Source organism: Eretmochelys imbricata, chromosome 1 (genome assembly GCF_965152235.1).
Source record: "Eretmochelys imbricata isolate rEreImb1 chromosome 1, rEreImb1.hap1, whole genome shotgun sequence".
NCBI lineage: Eukaryota > Metazoa > Chordata > Testudines > Cheloniidae > Eretmochelys > Eretmochelys imbricata.
In genome coordinates, this window is record NC_135572.1 from 333,910,529 (window position 1) to 333,928,113 (window position 17,585).

The 17,585-nt window shown below is 39.9% G+C and overlaps 1 protein-coding gene across 2 annotated transcripts in view; it reads left to right on the plus strand.

The window, feature by feature from the left end:
* SRPK2 (SRSF protein kinase 2) overlaps positions 1-14,992 on the plus strand; it is a 307,162-nt gene extending 292,170 nt beyond the window's left edge. For both annotated transcript variants that reach the window (XM_077835698.1, XM_077835707.1), the window contains one exon: positions 13,372-14,992. In XM_077835698.1, the coding sequence (XP_077691824.1) occupies positions 13,372-13,556 (185 nt within the window). In that variant the 3' untranslated portion in view covers positions 13,557-14,992. The remainder of the gene's footprint in view (positions 1-13,371) is intronic.
* Positions 14,993-17,585: the final 2,593 nt, after the last annotated feature.

Sequence of the window (17,585 nt, forward strand, 5' to 3'; positions counted from 1 at the left end):
TATTGCTACTTCCCCACCAGTACGACCTATTCTGGCCTTCCTATATATTTTGTACCCTGGTATTATTGTGTCCCATTGATTATCCTCATTCCACCAGGTTTCTGTTATACCTATTATATCAATATCCTCATTTAATATGAGGTACTTAAGTTCACCCATCTTAGTATTTAGACTTCTAGCATTTGTATATAAGCACTTTAAAAAAATCACTTTTTAGTTGTCTGCCATTATGTGGTGTAATTGAATGGGTCTCTTTTTCATTTGACTGTTTCTTGTCAGATCCTACCCATATTTTATCATCTGCCATCCTCTCCTCCTCACTAGGATATAGAGAAAGTCCATGAATAGACACCCCCCTAAGGGATGTCTCTGTCAGAACCACATGCTATTCTGCACCGGTTGGTTTTCCCCCAGCCCTTAGCTTAAAAACTGCTCTATGACCTTTTTAATGTTATTTGCCCACAATCCAGTTCCATTTTGGTTTAGGTGGAGCCCATCCTTCCTGTATAGCAGAGTTCCCCAAAGTGTGTTGTGTGCCCTCTAGGGGAGCGTCCCCCAGGTCCTCTCTGCCCCCAGCCATGTTCCTGGATCCTGGCCGCTCACCTGGCCCCATCCTCAGTCTCGGTGCGGTTTCACTCCTGGCCCCGTGCCAGGCCCCAGCCTCGGTTGCTGGCCATGGCTCTGTTCCCAAGGCTGGGAGAAATGCCGGGAGCAGAGCTGCACCTGGCCGTGGGCCCAGCTGCCAACATCCACAACGGCTTGGCCGTGGCTCTGCTCCTGCCCCCAGCTGTAGCCCCAGCCATCAGCCCCCTTACTCCTGTCCGCAGCCCCACTCCACCCTGAGCCATGGCCTGCTCCTGGCCTGGGGGGGTGGGGGTGGGCCAGAGTAGGGGGGGCATGACTCTCAAAAGTTTGGGGACCACTGCTTAGGTTCCACCTGTCTCAAACGATTCCCCAGTTCCTAATAAATCTTAACCCCTCCTTTCTACACCATTGTCTCATCCACGCATTGAGACTCTGCAGTTCTGCCTGTCTAACTGGCCCTGCATGTGGAACTGGAAGCATTTCAGAGAATGCTACCATGGAGATCCTGGGCTTCAATCTCTTACCTAGCAGTCTAAATTTGGCCTCCAAGACCTCTCTCCCATCTTCCCTATGTCATTTGTACTTACATGTACCATGACTAGTAGCTCCTCCCCAGCACTACACATAAGTCTTTGTAGATGTCTCAAGAGATTCGCACCTGGGAGGCAAGTCACCATGTGGTTCTCCTGGTCATTGCAGACCCAGCAATCTATGTTTCTAATAATTGAATTCCCCATTGCTATTACTTGATTTTTATTTTCTTTGTCTTGTTGCTGCAGCTCTAACCATACATCCTTCCCACACTGCAAGTAATAGTAACGCTGCTTATTATTCTCACAGCGTTCTTTTGCTTGCTGATTGGGGCCTTTTCCTTACTAGCCACAAACCATAAAGCAACCATTATTTTCTTAACCAAGCTTAAAATAATGTTAATTCTTTTAATTTCATAGCCATCTCTACATTCTCCACCTTAAAACCCTACATGCTATGTGGGTTTTACATTAAGCTTTTAAACATTCTTCTACGATTTTGCAACATCAAATACAAAATCAAAATTACAGTTACCATAATCACATAGAGAACTACCAAAGCTTTGAATCACAGTCCTCACCATGGGTGTAATCCCATGTCATGTGCTTCTGTCCACCAGGAGAAGTTAGTTAACTCCTGCATTCTCTGTTCTTGGCTATTAAGCTTTTAAAATCCAGGCTCAAAGGACGAATACAATGCCAAGACTTGGATACTGCTTTTAAAGCATACTCCTATAATCTGAATTCAGCCTGTAATTTAGTTATATTATGAAAAATGGGTTTGGGAAGTAAGGTCTTTCCATTTATCACTGCAGTGAATCTTGGCCAATGAAAATAACAGTTTTTGGGTCCATATCAAAAATGGTTACTTTCAGCCACAACCCAACATTTATCTTTGCCAGCATGAGCAGTTTTGACTTTACCAGTTCCCCAGTATCTGTTCTGTGCTGTTTGGAGATTGCTTTAGGTGTCCCCCAAGTGCAAGCAATAGGACAAGTCTGGAGCTTTCCATACCGTGTCATTAGTTTGCAACAGTATCTGAGGAGGAGAAACAAACTCTTTTAAAATCTTATTTCTTCCAGTACTTCTACTGGTAATACTCTGACAATGGTTTCAGTGACCTGGGACGGATAGCATAAGTGGCATAAGGACCCCTGTGTCTATTCCACAATTAACATGATGGTATTGGACCTTTGTGAGGGTTTTGTTTTGTTTTGTTTTACACCGATCAGAATGATCTCTGCCATACCAAGTTTTCAATTTCTCTGTGGTGATAAAAGTGGGAAATTTACCTTTCTCTATATCTGTGCGGTGCCTTGATTTTGTGTAGTGCATACTCTCCATACACAGAACATGTTATGGCCCCCGCTATTGCGCTGCTTCGATGATATTCATTGGTTTGGTTAACTATTTCATTTACTTTATGCTGTACTTCCTTAAGCAAATTAATTATATATGCATATTATATACATTCAAAAGTTCTTAATTAATGAGTTCTTTGCTTTGCTCATTCATTGGGCTCAATACAGCTGCAGCCAGCTTGTGCTGGAATGCTTAGTCGTGTTCCCACCAGGTCTCTGTGTCTGCCTGGTTTCAGATTGATGCTCTGGCTTCAAACGATCCTGGTACATAACTGGCGGATAGGCCCCGCTGGCTTCACCTTTGAATTGATTCAGGTGCCTTTACCTCTGCATTTTTTTTTTAACAAGATCTTTCCCATAATCATTTGCCATAAAATTGGACAAACTGTTGCGGGCATATTCCTTTTGACAAATGCAGTGACATCAAATTAAACAGTTATATGTATAAACTGAACATCATGGTACAGCACTTCTTTAAGGAGCCTTAATATCAATTCATCACTGGATCCTGCCTCCATCTTGGGGCATTCTCAGTTTGTTTTTTTTTTCAATTTATGGTATTTGTTCCATCCTTAGTTCTACCTTCCCTGATTCTCTAAAGGGTATATATTAATAAGCCCTTGTTTGATTAAATTTTACAGGAAACACAAAACATGTACTATACCCCTTATACCTAGTATACACAAATGGAAAGTTCAAGGTAGCATTCCCAAAATAGGGATTGGTGCTGTGATTGTCAGTTCTTACAGAATCACCTTGTTTTTACTTGTCCTCAGGTCACTTGCAGAATTGTATGTGATATCCAGTAGCATTGTTTATTTCACACCATAACTGAATTGGACTTTCAGCTGTCATTTCAATATATCCTGAGACTGGGATTGTTGTTTCTGCGTTTTATTGAGTCACGTTCTCCAGGCACAATCACACCTGCCTCTGTACACTACCAACAGCCTGCAAAACAAAACACAAGTTCTGATGCTCCCTTAGTGGGAACCCCTAAACAGTTTTAACTGAGTAGCATGTAGCCATCAATCCTTGCTTTTAGGTCCTGATTCTATCCATACTAGATACATTGCAGCACTGGCTATTTGTATTATATAGTAAGGGCCTCCCCACCTTGATGCTGGAAACAGAGTTTTATCTGGGATTAAATGCTTCATGATTGCTGTTTTTCTTGCTCGCTTCCTCATGTCTGGAATGAGCTTTTACTTTTACATATACCGCTGAATTACCCAGTTTAGTTGCTCATTTCCATACATAGCACAAAAGGGCTTGATAGCGTAAAGGCTTGTTATCTGCACTGGAAAATAAATTCATACTCCACGAGGGGAGGAATGTTAAGGCATCACAGATCCTTTGAGAGTCTGAGCATATTATACCAGCCAGTACTTGTCCTTTTTTACAGAGTGATAATGCCTCCGCAGCAGCAGCCAATTCCACATACAGTGCTGAGTGTGTACTACATCTGCACTGCACAGGTTCAGCCTAAACCGAGGGAGCCCAAATTGCAAATTCTGTGACTGGGGTCCCTTTTTTGGATGACCCATCAACATGCATTGTCAGAACCTCGAGGTGCAGCCCTTCAGAATTTAAATATAGTACTGCATGTGATGTGTTGTCACCTCTGGGGTGCAGTCTGGGAGCTGTGGGAACTGCTGTGTTCCCTAACCTCCCCAGCTGGGCAGGCTTCACTCCCCACACAAGGAAACACCTGAGGAACAAAGACTGAACCGGGGGAAGTGCTGGAGGGATTTCTAGCCTGTGTATGGAAACTTGGAGGACTGCTTGTATCATCAGTCAGGGTGAGAAATTGCTAATTCATGTCCAATCTATCTCGTATGTTAGGTTTAGTTTGCGTTTTTATTTGCTAGATAATCTGCTTTGATCTGTTTGCTATCTTAAAATCTAGCTTTTGGTAGTTAATAAACTTGTTTGTGTTACCATAACCAGTCACTGCGCCACACTACATGTTATAATAGGGGTGAGGGCCACTTTTCCAGGACACTCATGTGGAGTAACTCAATTAACAGTCCTGCAGGCAAAGGTGAGGGTTATTTCAGAGGACAGACTTCGATTTGGTGCTCTTCCAGTGGCAAGGACCACTGTGTCAGTCTAGGACTAGACACTGTACCATCTTTGATTGACCCAGAAAAAAAGATACTTTAACGGAGTATGAGCAGTGAACAGTTTTGTGTGTCCTAACCCTATCAGATATCTAAAATGTGTCAAAACATGTTTTTCACAGGAGCTGTGCTGATTTTCAACTCAATTCAGTACCCTGTAAACATAAGCAATAGGTTCTTTTTTTCCCCTGTGATGATAGTCCTGAGTTAACACAGCTGAAATGGCTGCGTCCCTGGTTGCTAAAAGCAATCCAAAAGGTTTTGTATAATCTGGTGTGAAGAACTGGAGTTTGTGTTAAAACCTCTTTAGACTGCTTGGGTATGCTGGGATGTGTCAATTCCCACCTACCTTTTCAGGAGCTAGTACAAGGGTGCAGCGATTGCTTCATAGTCAGAGATGAAGTCTTGACAAAATCCTGTCATACCCAGCGGGGGATAGCAGTGCCGTTTCTGAGGTAGAGAAGGGCAGTAAATAAAATCACTTAACTTTTTATTTGTCAGGAGCTTGCTGGCCAGGTTGCAGGGTTAGTCCCAGGAAGGAAACCACCTGCAAACAAGGTTTACAGTGCTTTTAAATGGGTTTCCCTGTCAGCAGTATGCATCAGAATATCATCTACGTATAGCACATCATTAATAGATTTAACCCAAAGCAATTAGTTGTATTTGTTTACAACCTAGGGCATTTCAATCTATTATACAATTACTTAGTTTTAATACAGTTATTTTTTCCATTTACAAAACATCACCAAATAGATTTTCATTCCCTAATAACATTTACTTTACATCACAATTAATCATAACTTTTGGATAAGATTTTTAATGGTTCCATTTCTTATATTCCCTGATCTTGATGCTGGGTTGGTTTCTGCTTCCAAAACGCACAGCCATCTGAAGAAGAAAACACAAACTAACATTGCTCCTCTTCGTAGCCATTATAGGATCTTAATTAATTAGCATGTTTTGCTTACATTACTTTTACCCCTGTTACAGCATACGCTGCATATTCCATGGGGGAAATGCATGTTCTTTCCATAGTTTAACTTCCACTTTTATTTGCTATCACATTATATTAGCCGTGTCAGTTTTCACATGAAGTGTAACTCTTTGATTTTGTGCTTCAGCATTCCCATGAATTTTTATCAAAGTGACTGTCTGCTTACTCAGGGCCACCTTAAGGCTCAGTGTTCCTAACATTTCTTCTCTTGGGTACCTCACCCCTGCTATTGCTCCAAAGGTGCACTATCTTTTTAATTTTTCATTCTTCTCACGCAACTCTTTTAGTTGCTGTTTGATTACTGAAAAAGGATCAGGATCTCTTCCCACTATCCAGGTTCTGGCCACCACAGCCATGTCCTCTAGTCCTTATTTACATGATATTAAACTTTATAAAACCATTGAGGTACCCCAAGGTAAAATAACGCTAAATAACAAAGCCAAATAACACTAGCTACCTGTGTTTGACAAAAAATTCTGTCAGTTTTGCAACCTTGAATGAAAGATGCAAATAGATTTTTAGTGAAATCTTTTAAAAGCCAATTCATTTTAAAAAGACAAAATAGGGATTTACAAACCAGGAGTGTTTGTTTAGGTCCTTAAAACCTTATGTAATTACATAATATATTTACATTTTTTAAAAAAACATTTTTCCTTAACATCCATTGCACTGCTTTAATTGCCTTTTACACAGCTGTACCCAGATTACATTCCCTTGTGCATTCAGAGGCAAATTCCAGTGGAAACCCCTATTTCCTTGTAGTGATTTTGACTAAATCGGCCATAGTCAAATGATTTAAATCAGAGTGAGCTGTAGCTCACGAAAGCTTATGCTCAAATAAATTGGTTAGTCTCTAAGGTGCCACAAGTCCTCCTTTTCTTAAATCAGAGTGTCTCTGTGCCTGCAGCAGTCATTTATAATTGATTATTTATAGACCATTCCTTTGGGAAAAGGGCCCATTGTCCTTCAGAATAGCTGAAAAGGCTTCTGGGGCCAAAAACAATGGTGGTAGTAGCCACCACCTGACCCCATTGTATAATTTGTTTGACTACCAGGGTTCCACCCAGCATGACTATACCAAGTTGTACTGCCATAACTGGGTTTTATTATCAAATCAAGCACTCGCTTCTTATAACACTTTCACACTTTAAGGTTTCCACAACCCCTGACTGTTTAATTCCCTCCAAACTCTGCAGTGTTAATTTGTGCAAAAGCTCCTTTTAACCCCCCTCTCTCTTTCCTTAAATCACTTACTTATCTCCCAAAGTGACACATTTATCAGCCAATTTCTCTTGGCTGCACTGAGCTTATCTTTGTGCTTTTTTGCACTCATTCTTCAAGGTGGTGCACTTTGCCTGCAAAGAGTTGGCCTCCAAGTACAGTTTGCTGTACAGTTAGCCTCCAAGTTTGCCAAGTTTACAGTTTGCCGTACTTGCAAAGAGTTTGCTCCAAGTACAGATCTTTGCTGTGCTCTGCCAGGCATTCTTTTACATAGTGATCCAAAGTACCTCCCTGTAGTCCCCTTCTGTTACTGAATTTCTCTTTAGAAGGAACTTCTGTACTTGCCCCAGAGGATCGGTCGTTACCCCTTCACTCTGGGGATTCAGAGCAACTGAAATTAAAGTCTGGCATCTCTTTGTGGTCTCCAAAATGCTAGAATTAATATTTGAAATTATTAATATTAATGTGGGACACCACCAAACACTAATTTAATCATAAAATCCTTTATTAAATCCAAAGGAGTTATACAGTTGCTCTAAACATTCCCCCAAAGCCTAAATAATAAGCAATTTACTACATCCGAACGGTAACCAAACATTTATAGGTATTTAATCAAGATACTTACAACCAAGATAAACCTAGGGTGCTTAGACCCATATTGGTTGGCTCCAGCGTGGTCAGGCCGGTATTAGCAACGAACCCTTTAAGAGTTTACTTTTTATACCCTTTAACAAACAGGTGATGTCATTGCCAATTACTGATTTCAGCTAGAAACCAATTTGAGACAACTCACCCTTATTCCAGTCCTAACCCAGATAAAATGTACAACCTCCTTTCTTTCCAAGGCCCTTCTTCTCTATCTCTTCCCCTCCTTCTTGCCAACCAACAGAATAGTGGGAAGGTTTGTTTTTGTTTATTTTAAGTCCATTTTTCTTTGTACCTCACACAGCTGGCGATTTTTCAAACATCCCCCAACCTCCTCCCACAGAATGAAGGACAAACTTTTCATCCCAACCTGCGGATCCTCCAGCTCAAGGCTTGGCTCCTTTGTGGTTCCAGCACATAGAGAACTGCTGTTCCGAGGAGGTGCAGGAAGTGCTACTACACAGTAGAAAATCAGCTACCCAACACGCTTATCTGCAAAGTGAATTAGGTTTCAGGTTTGGTGCAATTCCAGACAAATTACCCGGAGTCTTCCACCTTCCCTGTGGTATAGGACTATATGCTGGATGTCAAGACGTCAGGGCTATCCCTCAGTTCAGTCAAGGTACACCTTGCAGTTATAATAGCTTTCCATCAGCAAATTGAGGGATTCTTGGTTTTCGCCCATCCAACTACAAAGAGATTCCTCAAGGGCATAGTGAACCTCTATCCCCAACCCGGACACCCCACTCCAACATGGGACCTAAATCTAGTTTTAAAGAGCCTGACTAGAATGCTCTTTGAACCTATGGTCACTTCTTCACTTACATACCTGTCAATGAAGATGGCAATTCTGGTGGCCGTCACCTTGACGAGGAGAATAGGGGAGATAGCAGCACTAATGGCACCCCCCCTTCACAGTATTCTTTAAAGATGAGGCTACTTTTAGGTCACGTCTGAAGTTCATCCCCAAGGTGACCTTGTCTTTTCACATAAACAGCTGATTCATCTCCTAACCTTTTATCCAAAGCTTTATCATGATACCAGGGCAGCTATACTGCCTACACTAGACATTAGGAGCGTCTTAGCCTTTTATCTGGACAGGAAAGAGGCCTTTAGAAAATCTCCTAATCTTTTCCTCTTCATTGTGGAAAGGTCAAAAGGCGTAGCAATATCGGCCCAAAGATTCTCCAAATGGGTCTCAAACGTAAGAACAGCCATACTGGGTCTGACCAAAGGTCCATCTAGCCCAGTATCCTGTCTTCCGACAGTGGCCAATGCCAGGTGCCCCACAGGGAACAAACAGAACAGGTAATCATCAAGTGATCCATCCCATCGCCCATTCCCAGCTTCTGGCAAACAGAGACTAGGGATGCCATCCCTGTATGTCCTGGCTAAAAGCCATTGATAGACCTATCCTCTATGAACTTATCTCGTTCTTTTTTGAACCCTGCTATAATCTTGGCCTTCGCAACATCCTCTGGCAGGGAATTCCACAGGTTGACTGTGCATTGTGTGAATAAATACTTCCTTTTGTTTGTTTTAAACCTGCTGCCTATTAATTTCATTTGATGATCCCTAGTTCTTGTGTTGAGTAAATAACACTTCCTTATTTACTTTCTCCACACCAGTCATGATTTTATAGACCTCGATCCTATCTCCCCTTAGTTGTTTCTTTTCCAAGATGAAAAGTCCTAGTGTTATTAATCTCTACTCATACGGAAGCCATTCCTTATCCCTAATCATTTTTGTTGCCCTTTTCGGAACCTTTTCCAATTCCAATATATCTTTTTTGAGATGGGGTGACCACATCTGCACGCAGTATCAATTGTATTAACCACTGTTGTCATGGTTGCACGGTGTTACTTCCATCCATAATCTGCACACATTTGATGAGGTTGGTTTCCACCTCTGTCGTTTTCCTCAAGACTGTTCCTATCTCAGAAATCTGTAGGGCAGCAACTTGGGAATCTGCTCATACCTTCACAGAACACTTGTGTGATTACTGGAGACTCTGCTTCCGATGCTATCTTCAGCTCCACAGTATTCTCATCCATAACAGACTCGACTCCGAAGCCCCAATCTCCCACTGGGGATTCTGCTCGGGAGTCACCCACAGGGACATTATTCAAAGAAGAAGAGGAAGTTACTCACTGTGTGCAGTAAGGATGGTTCTTCAGGATGTGTCCCCCTCTTGGTGCTCCCCAACCCACCCTCCTCCCCTCTACTTTGGAGTTCTCAATGGAGGCTTTGTGGTAGAGAAGGAATTGAGGGTGGTTTGCCTATGCAACGCTAATTAGCCTCAAGGCACAACACAAGGGAGGGAAAGAGCATGTGCAGGCTGAACGGACACTGCTTCCAAATATCTCTGATCAATAGTACAGGGATTAGGGAAACCTAATCCACCTAAAAAGAAAATGAGTACTTGTGGCAGTACTCCTTTTCTTTTTGCGAATACAGACTAACACGACTGTTACTCTGAAACTAATCTGCCTAATCTCTGATCAATAGACACACCTACAGTGGAACACCCATAGGGACACACATCTCGAAGAACCATCATTACTGCACAAGGTGAGTAACTTCCTCTTATTATTGTCACAGCTTTCTTTTAATTGCTGAGTGGGGCCTTTTCCTTTCTAGCCACAAACCATAAAGCGGACATTATTTTCTTAACTAAACTAATTGTTTTAATTTCATAACCATTCCTACATATGGATCTTGAGTGACTTCAGTGCCAAGTTGCTGTTTATCTATAAGAAGTGGAAAAGTTCTGTCTCTGACTTAGAGTCCTCTGGGTCTGGAAGGAGATTTGTTCTTGGTTCTTCTGCTCACAGTACTGATGATAGACTGTTATCAAGCTCCTGTTTTGGTTTCAGCTGAGGTTCTGGAGAGTGTTGAGCTCTTAGGCTTTGCAGGTCATCATCTTTAGAATCTTCATGCCCCAGCAGTTACATTTCTCCCCTGTGACTCTTCCTACTTCAGTTGCAAGTGCATGGATCTGGGAACCTTCTTGGTCAGGCTTTGAATCAGTTGGGATGGATCCATTGACTTAGCCTGGGGTTGTTGCTTACGCTAGCCATCTTTTGGACATGAGGAGGTCTATAAGTTAGATCCTCTTGTGCTGCAGTCATCAGATCTTCAATCAAATCTGATGACATGTTTGAAGATCCCTGTTGATTGCCCCCTGTCCTTTAGGGTTCTACAAACACTTTAATTAAATTGATTTTATTCATCATGACCCATGGTCTCAGTGTGGTCACCCCTCAGTGCCAGGCATCTCACTCTTCCTCCTAAGAGGTCCTGACCCTCTCCATTAAAGAATCCGCCTCCATTCACCGTTTGGGTAGATATTTTTTTCTTGAAGATGACTGGGTATTTGGGATAGAACCTGAAAAAAGTTTTGCGTTGTTCAAGGTCGGAGTCTCCTCTCTCTTTTTTCTTCTCTTCAAACTCTGTGGATGAACTGGTATTTACTAAGGCTACATTTCCTCATGAGCTAAATCTGTTTCATAGGATGCTGGCTAGGCTAGCATAACTATTGAGTATGCCTTTGGAGGTTGTTAGTGGAAAAAAAATACTACTAGCTATTTAACGGAGTGGAGGGAAAGAAATAATGCAAAAACAGGTGGACCCTTGCACCAGAACATCCTCCCTTGCTCCTATTGCAGAAAGCTCTTCAGACAATTGGGGGAGCCGAGGCTGTGCAAAAAACTTCTGTGTCATGCATCCCTAGCTGTACATAACTTTTCTGGCAGGTGTGTCTGCACATGTCCCTTCCAGAATTGGTCCTAAACCTTTTGAATAAGTCTGTTTTTAGGAATGTGTGTGTTTTCAAGAAAAAGTGCATGATCAAAGAAATTTTCGTGAGATTGTTATATAAAACCCCTGCTTTATTGTTGTTGACTTGTCGTGCCTCTTACAGTTATGGATTGCATTTCTAGGAATTCTTTTGAATTATTTTTTCAGCTTTAATTATGAATATACTTTTTGTAGGTTTAAATTGGACATTCAGCAGTACTTAAATGAAGGGAAAGGGGAAGAAGTTTCCATTAAATTATTGGAGGGGTGCTGGTCTGGGTGTAGTTAAAGTTGAATCCAGTCCTGTTACAAATCCAGTTTTCAACATCATTTTTTCTTCCCTAACTTCATCAAAACTAAAATAACCCTAGGCCACAGCTCATTTTAGGGCAGAATACTTCTGGAAAGTTTGGGGCCCATCACAAGGAATTTGAGGGATGCTTTAAAATGTCCTAATTATTCACTTTTCATAGATTTTCCTAATACTACTTTGACTTGTCGTATCTCTGAAACATTCACATAAAAACTTCAAATTTCAATCTACCGGGCATCCCTAATGAGTAGAAGAGCCTGCCCTAGGTTTTGCGAGAGAACATGTAGCTATTTAAAAGGTATTCTTGTGAGAATACAAAAGTGCGTGCATCGATACCTGTGTTTGGAAGTGTATATAATCCATACCAGTTTGATGCATGCATAATACTTGCACATCAGTTTGATACACGCTTTGAAAAGTGTGCATGGTGCATGTGTGAAAGGACGTGAGGCTGGGCACAGTTGGCAGGAACCCCAGAGGGTGCAGGTAGGTTTGTTCTGGAAGGCGCACAGCAGGGAAAAGGAATTAGTATGGAGAATGGAAATGAAGCAAGACAGTTTAGGAAAAAATGGGGTCCATTCTGATTAGCTTGCAAGCTCTGCCAGTCATGTCAGAGCTTGGAAGGGCAGAAGGGATGGATACCTGTCACTGAGCAATTCTTAAAACATATAAAAAGTCCTAGCGGAATTTCTTGCAGAAAACTTTTACCTAGAGTTAGTGATCAAAGTATCTACCCCTCAGCCAAAGACCCCAGAGAATGTTTACAGTTTCCTCAGAATGCACTAATCTGAGGCTTGTCATGTCAAATTCAGGCTCCATTTTACAAAAACATCCAAATGTTCGGAGTATGCAAACAGCCTTTGCTCAGCCTCCATAGTGACACCATGGGAACAATCAGAAACCTTATCATGCCATCACACAAATTTATTGAGAGAAATGTGTTTTTTGTCACTGATGATGTATCTGAGTAATGGATAGATAAGAAGAAGAAGCTCTATTGAGATAGTATGAGAAGGGACAAAGTTAAAGTTGTTTGCGTGACCACATCTACAATTGCTAATGTTCCAAATAAAATGTGTGTGTGAAGTCAATTCTTAATTTGGGCTTTCTGATGGTTTTTTGTTTGCTTTGTTTTTTGATGATATATAATTGTCAGTTTGACAAAACAGAGTCAATGAAAAGACGAGGTATTCTCATTTTGTAAATAGTAATAATTTCATAGCAATACTCATGGAACTCACCAGTATAAACTGAAAAAGTGTTGCCTTACTTTGCTTCAGTCTCATGAATGGTAAATGACTTTCAGACAGTCTTTGCATACAGTGTTAGCAATAGGACATGCTGTTCCTATGGATACCAAACTAAAGTGCATTTCATTGTATTTGATACTAGAAACGTCCACTGTTGCAGATGATTTTATCAGTATTCACTCTAATTTTATTTAGCTTTTCTTTGAGAGGTTGGTTTTTTTTAAAGCCAGTATCACTAAGTATATTGTAAATACATGCTTTCTTATCAAAAGAAGGCAGAAGGTAGGAACATAATAGAAGTATGTTTACAGTGGTTTTCAGATCTAGTATAGTAATTTCAAAGGAAATAATGCCTTCAGAATGTGCTTTGAGAAAGGTTTTTCATTTTTTTCAACTGAATAAAACACTGGATGGGTTTATTTTCAGGGAGAACTATAGTAACATACTACACTAGCCTGCCTAAATAGTTTAGGCATACAGTGGGAAGAGAGACTGAACAAGTAATAATCAAGGATAATGAGAACTTTCTAACAGAACATTTTTATATGCAGGAGAACTCCGGCACATTACCAAGCTAAAACCTTGGAGCCTCTTTGATGTGCTCGTGGAAAAATATGGTTGGCCTCATGAAGATGCCGCACAGTTCACAGATTTCCTGATTCCCATGCTAGAAATGGTTCCAGAAAAACGAGCTTCAGCTGGAGAATGCCTTAGGCATCCGTGGTTGAATTCTTAGCAGAATCTTCAAATGTAAGATTGAACCAGCAACCACTTCCAGTGCATCGGACCTAAATGGTGACTGTCACAAATTCTTTAACAGGATCACAAGTGAGCTGGCTTCATCCTCAGACCTTTATTTTGCTTTGAGGTACTGTTTGACATTTTGCTTTTTGTGCACTGTATTCTTGGGGAAGGATAGTCTTGTCTTCAGCTGGTAGTTTACTGACCCACTCTCTTCAGAAAACACTTACCGTGTCTTTAAGCATCATTTCTTGTGTTGTGTGGCATTCAAATGTCAAACTTTTAAACAAACTATTCCCCCCATCCCTCTGTGTTTTGGCAGGTTTTGTAACTATTTATGATGAAATATTTTAGCTGAGTATTATATAATTTACAAGTTTGACATCAAGTCAGAACTGAGAAATGGCAAGGAATTGTACAATTTTATTTTCTGACAAAGGGACATCATTCTTGTATTATAGTGTATGTAAATGCACCCTGTAAATGTTTATTTCCATTTAAATATGGGATGGGGACTCAGATTTCAGAGTAAAGCTACTAAGTTTAAAGAGCTTTGTAGCATACAAATTGCATGTAGCGGACTTCAAGCTGCTTTAAGGATTTGTGTAAACTTTCCATTTTGTAGAAGTTCCTGTACATTAGATTATAAACAAAGTGGCTCTGGTTTACAAGACTTCATTCCACCAATGGCACTTTAAAGGAAGGCTAGACTTCTTTCTAATGATAAAGTATGCATTATCATTTAGCACTCCCTTTTAGAATTTTTGCCTATTTTAAGTGCTTTTAAGGAGAAAATAGCAATTTCCCTTACAATGTGATAGTGAAGACATGGTACCATATGGTGTTGCCTTTTTATAAGCACTGTAATTTGTACTATACCCAAAAGATTAAAAGTGAGCATGGGAAATATTCTGTCTAGGATTACTGATCTTTTACAATAATATATGCTTGGGGTACGAAAAGGATTGACCAAAAAGCAAATATAATTTAGAGGACAAAATAATTCAATGTTTGAGACAGTTCATGCTCATTCCATTCATAGCTTTACATGCTCCGAAAACGAATTGCACTAGCTTTTTTCCCCCATGAATTGACATATATAGCAATTAGTTTGCCCTTTGTAAGTTGCACGCAAAATTGTAAATGTTTCCGGGGGTGAAAAAAGCTAAATACTCAAATTCATAGGCAATACAGATTTTAGAATGTAAAATATGGAGGTGTATTTTGCCCTCTTTTAGAAGTCAGTGGGGTGAATGTAAGTTTATTTCTGGTTTTACATAATTATGGTGCCACTTTTTTGACTGTCCATTTTAAATTTATTCACATGCCTTTGCAATAACTAGATTGTGAGAAGATAGCTCTGTGTTGTAACAATAACCAATTGTTTGAGGTGCTTGCAGTTGTCTAATTAAAGTGTTTTGTTTTTTCAGACATTGTGCTGGTCATTCAAATGCTTGATAATGGTAAATCCAACTGTTTGATAGTCACATTTCTCAGTAGGTTTTTTAACCTAGCATACTGGAAATGCCAGTTGACAATTCATTTCTAAAATATCTGTACACGCTTAAAATATTTTACTTAATACATCAGAGCTAAAATAGCACCTGCAACAGTTAACTCATTGCTTCTTCAGACTCAGAAATGGCATTCCACAGAACTTGTTCAAGTTAAAGTAACCTTTGCTTGCTTTTTGCCCTTCTGTGTATAATTAAAAATGAAGATTATTTAAAACCTCTTGGTAGAGTACAACACAATATGCTATTATTCAAGAGACTTTCAGCCACATTTGGCAATGCTAACATTTGGGTTTCAGAGCAATGGCAGCCATCTACTTAAGGACTTCATACTGGAAAGCTGTTTTTTTTTTTTTAAAAAGGCAGCAAGGATAATATTGATAGTGTGAAGACAAAATGCTGTAATGAAAGCAAGAGAAGACAGGAGGTAAAATTTTCTGTTTCACCGAGGAGTTGCCTTTAGGTTCATCCTGTTGCAACAAGTGATAAATTTTCGATACAGGAAGGAAAGAAAAACTTAAGAATTGAAATATTAGTTTAAAACGTCACTTTCTAGGCACCAAACCAAATATTCCAATATTACAGCTCTTTGCACTACTGTAGCTATTTTTACAAAAGTTACTGGTATCCTAACATTCAGTTAATGGTGGTAACTTAAACAGTACCATTTCAGACACGTACTATGCTGTCTTTTACCCATTTCTTTCAAGAAGCTGTAGCTACTCAATTTATACTGACAAAATGTCTCGTACAAAATATGAGTTCTTGCTTCCAAGCTAGCTAATGATCCACTCACTTATTTTATTAATACAATGGCTTTGACCACCACAGTAAAGTAATAAATTGTGGCTCTATAGGGTTGGGATAAGGAGGTTACTTGTTCAAAGCTCTGGTCGTTTAATTAGTTGATGGTCTTAGCCAGTTCCTAGTAGACTTTGGTTGCTAGACTCAGGAAAAAAAATACAAGGATGTGAATAGTAATGGAACTGAATTGCCTTTCCTGTAGTAGTAAGAAAATCTATTTCTAATGCTGTTACCAGTCCAATGCCTTCTTTCACCAGTAGCAATTGAACATAAAGACAAAGCAACAGTTCCTCTTTACTCAATCTGCTATACTAGCTTTTTATAAACTGGTGGAATTTCTTGATTCTTAAAAACCTGAAAAAAAATTAACATCCACAATAAGCTACAGTAGAAAAATTACTTGACTCCCCATGCCTTCAGCTAGTTTCACAGGACTAATTAAACTTTTAAATTATATACAGCCAAGTGAATTAGTTTTAAGATCTGAAATAATTGGTCCTACCACCAGACTGGTATTTAATAAGATGATTAAAGGCTTGTCTTCATGTTCTATAGCATAAAAATTGGTGCACACATTTCTTCTGTGCACACATTCAAGCATAGTTGCAGCATCTTCATTACCCTACAGATATCTTATCCTAGATATAAAGTTAAAACACTGAACTTGCATTTTAACAATAAGCTTTCTGGCTGTATTTATTCTTTTCTGTTAAGTCCATTACCCTCCATGTTACTCTTTAGCCACAAAAACATACCATCTCCTCTCTTTTGGTAATAAAGTTCATAAATCTTTCATTTTTATGTTTAAATGTCTTCTCTTCACAATGTAGGTGGTCGGTTTTAATGTCTTAGTGCATTTCAGGAATTATTTTACAAAAATCTAACAAACCATACATGTTGGAATTCTATTTTGAACTTTTAGAATAGGAAACATACCTATAGGTACCAAAATATGTGCAAATGTTCCTGGGGGTCTATCTTCAAGATCAGAATAACCAATATTTGAATGGTATGGATCTAGACTGTAACTGTACCAATGTATGAATAATTATCCTGTACAATGCATAAACTGTGTGGATTAGTTTTGTATAATGTAACATGTTTCAGTAAACTGACACTACACTGATATTTCAAGTAGTTTTTCCTCATCTCTAATCACTAAGATTAGCAGGAAAAGAACACACTAACCTTTAATGCAGTGGTTCTCAAACTTATTTGATTGTTGCCCTCTCTTCTTTGTGGCTGTAGTAGTTTACACCACCCACCTTCAGAGCTGGGCAGCCGGAGAGCAGTAGCTGTGAAGGCAGCACAGAATTAAGAGTGGCATGTATTATCACCCTTACTTCTGCACTGCTGCTGGGTGCCCAGCCAGGAGCTGCTGCTCTCTGGCCACCCAGCTCTGAATGTGCACAGTAAGTTCCCCACCTGCCCCGTAAAGCTTCTCATGTCCCCCCAGTTTGAGAACCCCTGCTTTAATGGACAGCTTCACAGATGAAATTTGAGGTGGAATATGCAACTGGTCAGCTTTCCTCACAGGAAGAATAAAATATCCATGAAATGGGAACTCAGTATTTTTGAAGAGGAAATAAAGTACTGCCGTCACTTCTAATTATAGCACTCACAATCCTGGCAGATTTTTAAATAGCTGGACATGCAGTCACTTATAACCTTATTTTTTCCTTAAATACACAACTCTCAGGACAGTG